General features: G+C 35.3%; 1 protein-coding gene across 1 annotated transcript in view; it reads right to left on the bottom strand.

Moving 5' to 3' along the window:
• Smox (Smad on X) overlaps positions 1–9,828 on the bottom strand; it is a 42,892-nt gene that overhangs the window by 5,466 nt on the left and 27,598 nt on the right. The window contains exon 2 of the mRNA XM_018541186.1: positions 1,665–1,873. Within this exon, the coding sequence (XP_018396688.1) occupies positions 1,665–1,873 (209 nt within the window). The remainder of the gene's footprint in view (positions 1–1,664; positions 1,874–9,828) is intronic.

Raw genomic sequence — 9,828 nt, 5'->3', positions numbered from 1 at the left:
AGAGAGAGAGAGAGAGAGAGAGAGAGAGAGAATTCGAGCAAAATGTATATCAATGATCACCCTTTCTTCGTCACAAAAAGGAAGCTCGTATAAATTTTATAATACCTTCGCTATATAAACGAGTAGTTTATTTTCCTAATTTATGTAAAGTGAAACCATATCGTTACTCTACACTGTTTAAATATAAAATAGAATAGAAGTTTAATTTCACGGCTGTTTTCTAATGGTGGTAATCATAGTTTCTTAAGAAATGGATTTAAAAAATCGCCAAACGTTTAATATTAGATGTACAATTAAGTTTTAAAGCGTTTTTAACTAAATTTAATATTTATTTATTTAGAAACGAAAACACATTTAATTATCAAAATAATCCCCGTCATATCTATGATCTTTAGTCATCTTTCGAGCAGCTTGCGAATTCCAGAAGCAAAAAAGGTTTCGTCTTTCGATACAATAAAATTATTCACCCATTTTCGCACTTCTTCAAATGCTCGAAAATGTACATCAGATTAGGCATTTTGCATTGACCGGAATAAATGATAATCTGAAGGGATTATGTCTGGACTATATGTATACGCCGGGTGCGGTAGAATTTCCCACTCAAGCGCTAGTAACGTTTCCCTTACAGGTTTACCAACTTGATTTAAACGAATCAATTGTTGACTGTAGCGATCACTGTTAACCGTTTCATTCGGGTGGAACAGCTCAAAATATAGTACAACCTTTATATCTCACCAGATGCATAGCATAACTTTGCTGCTGTGGATGTTGCATTTTGACGTTAATGTAATGGGTTGTCCTGGATCCAAATAATGTTTTCTCTTTTTAGGATTATCGTAAAAAGTCCACTTTTCATCACAATTTTCCACAAGAAACATTTTCTATGCTGTTTATTGTACAGACTCAAACACTTCTCAAGACGATTATGTTTGTTTTTTACACTTAATGCATGCGGAACCCACTTTCCTACCTTCAGAATCTTTCCCATCTGCCGTGAACGAATTGAAATATCTTGTCGAGTTACTCTAAGTTGCTGTGCAAGTTTTTTTTGTTTGACATGAGTTTTGATCGAGTAATACTTGCAACTGATTGTCTGTAACCTTCTGAGAAGCACTGCGTTCTCTATTGCTAATATCAAAATCATCCTCTTTAACAACTAATATAATAAAGAGATAAGGACAATGAGCCAATAATTTCGTTAAAATCTTTTTAAATTAATCTAATACATGATCCTCTTTAAATCACCTAAACCAAAACTCACACGTATTTTTGGATACAACATTGTCTCCAAGAACAGAACAAATTGATTCATATGCTTTAGCAGGGCTTTTTTTCTTTGAGGAAATTCGTATCGAACGTAGTGTCGAATAAATTGCTTGTGGCTCACCATTTTAAAACCATTTAATTTTGAGATTAAGTTTCCAATATTGTGTGAAGTTAATTGTTTTTTTTAATAGTACACATTAAGTGTCACCACATATCAAAAGAGCGCGAAAATATTTGAATTCTAAGTTTAAATTATGCGTTACACAAAAAACGCTTTAAAACTTATTTGTACACCCAATATATGATTCATGTAATCATTACATCCTTATTTACTTTTAGATTATTCTGTAACGAGTATTAATTAAAAATTTCTATGCACTTGTTTATTCCCCGCATACCTGGCGTTTGTATTCGTTGATAATGGTAAGGATTTACGCAGACCTCGTCGCGCTTCTGGGTGAAGGCGTACTCGCAGTGCTCGATCGCCCTCAACTCGTGGTGCGACTGTAGGTCCGGCCAACGCCAAAGTCGGCAGTAAATCACGTGCGGCAGACCCTTGCCGCGAACACCTTGAACGCCGTTGTCGCCCACACCGCCCGGGCTAGGCCTACAAAAGTACAGGTAAAAAGTACCTACATTATTTCATTTAATAAATATAAATCATATTTCCTCCTATCTCATAATCACAAAAGAAAATTTTCCAATGGAATTTACTAAATTCGAAATTTATATTGTATTTATCTATGTATATAATATATATTTTTTTAAAATACCAAATTAATTAAATTCAAAATTTATATTTTTAATATAATAATTAATTTGTGTTGTATTTATATTTGTTAAATATTTATCCTTTTTTAATAATATTTGCGTAGAAGCGGATTGATTTATTGGAATGTTACGAATGTGTGTATGTATGTGATAAAAAATTAAAATTTTCTCCGCAAAATTATGCATTCGTGACATTCCGCCTCAAATCTAGATTTGCTCTGGTTTGCATCGCGTTACATCGCGTCGAAACACGCCGCGCTGGAAGTGGCGAGTATCCGCGAGGAAAACTAATCCGGTTGGAATTCGCTGCGTAAAGCTTTCCCACTAAGAAATTTTGCTAGTGACGCGACATTATATGTTTCCGTACGTTCTTTCGCCACGCAGATCAACACTAGGATTTTGTATAACAATAATGTCGATATATTGTCGTTTTACAATATATGTATTATATTTTATAATACCTGCGCAATGATATCATAACGATAACGACATTATCATTAAGATTTACAGAATTCTATAGTGCTGGTGCGTAAAATACATAAAATACCTAAAAGACGAGGAGATTACAGAGGCAAAAACTGATCTGCAACAGTCTATTTAACCTTTGTGTACGCATCCAACTTTACCAACATTGTTAGACACCCTCGGTACTCACCTCTAATTTTTTCAATTTTTTAAATATTTATGCAATTGAAATGCCATAGTTTCTTTAACGTTTATTTCAATAAATAAACAAAAAATAAGTGCCCGAGGCATTTGAAAATAAATTGCAGCTCGTACAAAGGTAGAAGAAAGCCAGTTTTCGATGTCAGCGTAAGTATAACGCGCGGTCACTAAGGATGTCAGCTGTTCGTTAGCTGTTGAAATAGGTTAGGTTTTGAAATAGAGTCCCTTCCTTACAAAAAAGTTCTTAAAAATTTCTAACTCACCATTTACTTAAAATTGAGTTAAATAACGACGATCTGGACGTCCCCCAAACGAAATTTTAATTTTCAATCCACTTACATGCAAAAATGTACCGTGGTGGGGTATACTGGTACCCGGGTGCGCACACAAGTTAACTTGTCGATATTATATCCGGCAGACTCAAATCGAGATTCTATTACGGTTACGTTGAATACATCAATACTTGATACTTGAGAATTACGTAATAATCAATTTTGAAATTCAAATGAATGAGGAAGGAGATTCAAACAGGAAACGCGCGTTCTCTTCTCCGAACGTAAAATATTTCGACAAATTAATTAAAGAAAATTCGAGAAAATGTTTTTACTTATTTAGGAGAAAAACAAGAAATTAAATAAAAATTAAAAATAAGAACCTCGATGGACTCTCTTCTTGATGTTGACAATCGCAGATAACGTTATGAAGCTTGACGTTGATTAATCACAGTTCCGGGAGAGCGTCGATATTTGCGTCAATATTGCAAGGAAATTAAAATCCAACATTCGCGCAAGGATAACTCGAGGATAGCTCGAGATAGGCACTGGTAAACGATAACGCACGTATTATACACAATACAACAACGCGCGAACAAAAAAGAATTATGAGTGGGACATCCACGGCGAGAGCCTTGAGGCGATGTAAATGATAATAATGACAGGTTTGCCGAGAGCGAAGACCGCGCGCGTTTGCGGAGTGGATAATCGCAGCGTTCCTCCGCCGCCGACGTACAATTAAACGGTATTTAATTGCAAAACTTCTCGCGCGCGTACGATTTCGTCCGTTCCGTTGCACTCGCGTAATCCTGCGCGTTGTGCGCGACTAAAAAGCAAGTACAGAATAATAAAGCTCGCCAATGGAAACTATAGAAAGACTATCAATGTTCCTGTTAACTATAAGCGCGAGCAATTTGCAATTAAAAGCCCCACAGATATGCACAGCAGCAGCCGCGATTTATCATAGAAGAGAGTCCTAGATGTAAAGATTATTATTTTCTACTGCAAAGATTTTCCGCATCCTTTTCCGATCTATTCTAAAAAATAAAAAAAAAAGAAGCTTGCATTTAACTTGATTTAAAATTTTAGTCATCTGTGATATTTACTACGTGACAGATGATCTTTGTTGTGCATTTGTCCTGTATCATTGAAAAGAAAGAGATGCGGAAATGGTCGAAAGTTTAGATGAACCGTATTAATGTACGTAACCAAAGTGGATAAATAAACATTGTGTTGCTCCGTAAAATCGTATAATGAAAAAGAGAGCAGTTCAAGAGATCGAGTTCATAAAATTTATAATGAGATTAGATATGTAACGTTTTTATTGTGCATAAATACGTAACGTATGTCATCACAGCCTTGAATTTTTTTCTAGGTATTCGTGTTTGTACTTTTTCTGGGTGAATATATATGCATACGTAAATGATTTATCTCTTTGATTCTTGTTCGTTCAATATCACGTTGTTTCCTCCTTACTCTCCCTCCCTCTCTCTCTCTCTCTCCCGCCCTCTCTCTCGCTCCCTCCCTCTCCCCCCCCTCTCTCTCTCAGCGTAACGCTCTCAATTATCATTTCTGCGTGACAATGCAATCCATTACATAATAATTTAGAATGGCTGACTCGCTCGATTAATGCGATTTATCCGATTTCTTCTTATCGTTGTCTCTGTCGATTTAATCATCAAAATCGTGAAACTGATCGCGAGATATTTCGGTTAAAATGCGCGGATTCTGGAGGTTCTTCGAGGATACCGTACGCCGAAAGGGACGAAAAAGACGTAGCCATGCGAAGAAGCCGCGAAAACGCCTCGCGCGTCCACACCTGTCTCTTAGTCGTTACGTAAGAAACGACGCGACGATGCGCTCGGGACTCGTCGGTGCGTTAGGTAATAAACCCCACGAGACATGTCGAGTCTATACCCGCTGTGTATCTAATGGCATGTGCCGTGTGGCAAGACAGTCGGAACATAACGTTGCGCGCATATCCAGAATTTCTTTGCAACAGATGACGGTATCATCGACCGCGTTAATCTCTCGCAGCGATCTGTCACAGATGGTGGATGGACATCAAGTTACTTGTTCTGGTTCTAAGTGATGTAATATAATGATTGAGTTTAGCGGAAAGATTTCACTGTTAATTACAGAGGATGAATTAAAAATCTCTTCTTGACGCGACGGAGTAATCAGCCTATTATTTATCAAGTTTTACGTTTTGCTTCGTTTCGATCTTTACACGAGAGATAATCGGCAAGATCGACAAATGCACGCTACCCAATGTACGTGAAAGATCATTGTAAGCATCTCCGTCGTGTGAGAATCTCTTTTGTCCCTTCTCGTCGATTCTCGCCGCAAGTTCCGTTGCGGTGGAGGATGTTCACGATATTTCAGGAACGATTGAATATGCGTCTGCAACCGCAAACTTCATATCATTGTGCACTGTTAAGACGATGCTGGAGAGATGGCCGAATTAATCGATATCGAAAAAACAGATTTTTAATTCCAATTAAAATATTACATCAAGAAAATATTTACATACATTAAGTAAAATATTACGTATATTAAATAAGCCATTAAGTAAAACGTTACGTAAGGTAATCGAACCCAATTTGGACAGTTTCCTAATGTGGACCACTCGCATATAATTATACGATTAATTTCACGATTCATAAGTCATATTATTCATTCTGTTTGTACAAAAAACAGAAAAAAATGATACGACTTGGTTGTGTTATAATATTTCGTAGGTGAGTAATTGCTTGTTATAATTATTAGAGCGTGATTATTAATTTTCGTAGTTTATGTTATTGTAGCTCTATATCAGGAGACACAGTAGTGTCTCCGGCCATGTTCAAAAACTAAAAGACACTACAAGTCTCTTATCCCAAGCCACCAAAGTCCATTTTTGGGGGGTGCATAACTTCTAAAATTTAAAAAATTAGAATCGCACGTAATATGTCTTGAAAGGCGGCATCGGCACGAATATTTTGAGCTAAAAAATTTTAAATCGATCAAGCCGTTCTAGAGATACAAGCGGTTCAAAAAAATTATGATTTTAATGAAAAATTAAGAAACGTCCCCTTCTTTGTCCGTCTGTCCGTCCGTCCGAAATTATACTTTTTAACATCCCCTCTCACCTTTCACTTACACCTCCGCCACAGTATAAGTAAGTACAGTAGTTTCGCTCCGTGTCGGTACCTTTGATCTATGTGTCCTACAGTCAGCCATGTTGTTGGTTGTGCGAGGCCTTTGTTTTCACTGCACATATCAATACCACAGTGACACACAGTGACACAGTATCCATACGTGACATCGACGCCATGATGAAAGTGGTGCAATTCGCGCACCCATAAATTTTGGAGAGTGAAACTACTGTACTTACCTATACTGTGCCTCCGCTATCTTCGACCCACCGCACCCCTCCCCCTCCCCCTCGCCTCACCATCCACCTCATCTCATCAATTAAAGGTGCCAGTTCAAAGTGAACATACATAAAGTGTATGTAACTTTCACCGCCCCGCGCGCAGATCAAATGTCGCTCGAGCGGCATTTGGTCCGCGCACGGCGTGGTGAGGTGAGGGGGACAGTAGAAGGCGGAGGCGAGAAAATCGGCCGAAAGTTACATACACTTTATGTATGTTCGCTTTGAACTGGCACCTTTAATTAATAATATATCAGTTACTTTTCGTGGTAATATATTAGTATTAGATAAAAAGGTCTAAATTTTTGAGTATCTTTTTTTGAACATGGCTTGAACTTTTCATTTTTATGATTTTTTTCTTTATTTATTGATCCTTATTAACGGATCCTTGTTTTAACGTAACTTAATTATATTGTAAATAGAAAATTGTAACATTTGTCATACTGTTAGTAATTTATTATTCCAGATCATGGATTCAAATCAATCCATTAAACATTATACGACCTGGACTCAAAAAATCCTTGACAATGCCTTTCATGCAATTTCAACAAAAGCACTGTTAGGAAAGCATCGAAACAGTTTAACAAGAATAACATTACAAAGATATGTTACATCTAATATAACTAAAAAGGCAAAGTTGGGCCGTAAATTTACTCTATCCAGCGAAAAAAATGCTGACCTTTGTTTGAGAATTGTGAGATTAGTAGAAATTGGTTATCCGATAACTCCAACAGCTTTAAGATTATGTGTTGATAAGTAGTACTGCGTGAAAAATAAAATAAAACATCAGTTTTCTGATATCAAGCAAATTGCCAACTATAAATGGGCTTGTGGTTTTTTAAAAGCTAATCCTACAATTGCCTTTCGAAAATCGCAAAACTTTAGAGGGCTCAGAAATTGAATAAATTTATTATTTAGAGGAACATTTTAAATCTTTACGAATTATATTGGAAAAAAATAACATATTTGGAAAACCAGAGCGGATTTTTAATGTGGATGAAAAGGGCTGGCAATTAAATTTACACAAGGAGCCTAAAGTCTTCGCTGAAAAGGGAGTCAAGAGAGTTCATCATAGGCAACAAGCATAGAGAAAGTGTAACTGTGGTATCATGCGCAAGTGCAGCAAGCTTCACGATACCACCCATGATCTTTTTTAAAGGTGAACGAATAAAACCAGAATTTGCAGATGATCTACCGCATGGATCTGCATGTTGTATAACAGAACGAGGTTCCATGACGTCAAAAACATTTGTTAACTGGATTTGTCAATCCGCAAAATATAAACCTGCAGGTCATGCCTTGTTATCTTTGATGGCGTTAAATCTCATTTAGATTTCGAATGTTCAAACAGCAGAACGAAATGACATTTTATATTGTATTACTTGCCATCAAATACTACTCACAAACTCCAACCTCTAGATAAATCTGTATTTCGATCTTTCATTGGGACGAGGAACTTCAGTTGTATTGGCTTAATAAAGGAGAAAGGACTTTGACTAAGCAACGTTTTGGAAAGGTTTTCATCAAGGTGTGAGATAAATGCATGACACCTTCTTCCAATATCAAGTCAGGTTTTAAAACTTGTGGTATTTTTCCATTTGATTCCAGCATTATCCCACAGACCGTTTTTGCTCCTAGCACAGTGACTGAGATATCTGCATTTGAAAATTCTGTACCAACCGCCACATCGATTTCTTCTGTTTGTTCCTAAACATTAGAAACAATTATCGAGAAACACCCCCGATGCTTAGTCCATCTGGTATTAATGTACGCTGTAATATTAACTCTTTTTCCGATGAAGAGGATTCAATGGAGACTGTAATTTTTTATGAAACTCACTCAACGCTTTTCAATAAAATTCCTTCAGCATATGACGAACTTGAGAGCGACACAGAACAGATATCTTTCAAAGAAATTATTCCATCTTCAAGGAAAAAATCGAAAATTACGAACTGAAAACCAGCTATCAACAGTTGAGGCATTCTCTTGCAGAAAGAATTATTTTCCTGTGCAAAAAAAGCAACAATTTCAGTTGTTTTATCTCAAGCAACTAAAAAAGTAGCCCAAAGGCAACCCAGAAAACGACAAAAAAAAAATACGAGTTTTAAAAGCGAAAGAATCATGGTTCTGTGAAATATGCCAGGAAGACATAATGAAAGACATGCGTAAGTGTGACATTTGTCACAAATATGTTCAAAAAGATTGTGTTGGATTAACTAAAAATGATAAAGGGTCTTTCACTTGTCTGAACTGCGAGCAGATCCACAAGCATAGTTTCAAACAAGAAGAAATAGTTAACATGTATTCAATATTTAAGTTACTAATTATTTTTAAAGAAATATTATATAAATATATTTGTGCAATAAAATTATAAACTTATAAAAAACACTTCGGTTCATTTTACGTTCCATATTTTTAATATTTTTATATGAAAAAGGAAAATTATATACGTGGTTCACTGAATACAAATTTTGCTAGAGTCGAGTGGTCCAAATTATATACTTTTTATTTAAATCGTTACTGCATCTATATTAATATATGAATATGACTCATATTTTTTTGAATGTTCAGAAATGTTCCCTCTTTTAAATGTGACGACCATTAATTTTCAATTTCAACCTCAGCAAAAAATTTAAAAAATATTCAAAGCTTAGAGTGTCCAAATTGGTTCAGGTTACCTTATTACATTTCTTGTTCTGCTATATTTTATATATCGCTTGAACGTGAGATTATGTATACTCAAATCGTATTTCTTATGCCATTTCTTTTGTAAGCTTCAAAATCATAATTTGAAGGTCTTATGATACTCTTATAAATTAGTCAAATACAGGAAAGTATTTTTTGTTTGGATATATGTTTGCATTCGTTTACATATATGTGAAAAAAGAAAACCTACATGGTAACAGAAAACTGTAATTTATAATTTTTGGAGGATTCTCATACCGATTTGTACTTTTCCGCATTTATTTGTTTTTCCTTTTATTTTAGAAAAGGAATTTTTATTCTATATAAGGAAAACGAAATGGTATGAGAAATATGAAATGAGCGTTCCGTCGGTAATTCCAGTATTCCCTTAAATATCGCAGGGAAGCAATAGTAAACCCAATACCTTGACTTAAAAAGAATACATTTTTAACTTCCATATATCAAAATATAAATTAATTTATTTCTGTGATTAAGTAAGCAACGTCTGTATTTTAACGTAAATAATATCTACTTAATAAATAACAAAGTAAATTTCAGTTAAATTTAATATATTTTCTTGAGTTAAATTGTTTAACTCCATTGTTTTAATTAAATTAATGTTATATCAAATATAGGTGCAGTGGCGACCTACAAAAATAATAAAAAATAACTCAAATTGTAAATATAATTTGATATGGTAAAAACAGTCAGTCTCTCTCTCTCTCTCTCTCTCTCTCTCTCTCTCTCTCTCTC

This window comes from Cyphomyrmex costatus, unplaced genomic scaffold (assembly GCF_001594065.2).
Source record: "Cyphomyrmex costatus isolate MS0001 unplaced genomic scaffold, Ccosl1.0 scaffold279, whole genome shotgun sequence".
Classification (NCBI taxonomy): Eukaryota; Metazoa; Arthropoda; class Insecta; order Hymenoptera; family Formicidae; genus Cyphomyrmex; species Cyphomyrmex costatus.
Note: the sequence above shows the minus strand (reverse complement) of the source record. Positions and strands in the feature narration are given on the sequence as shown.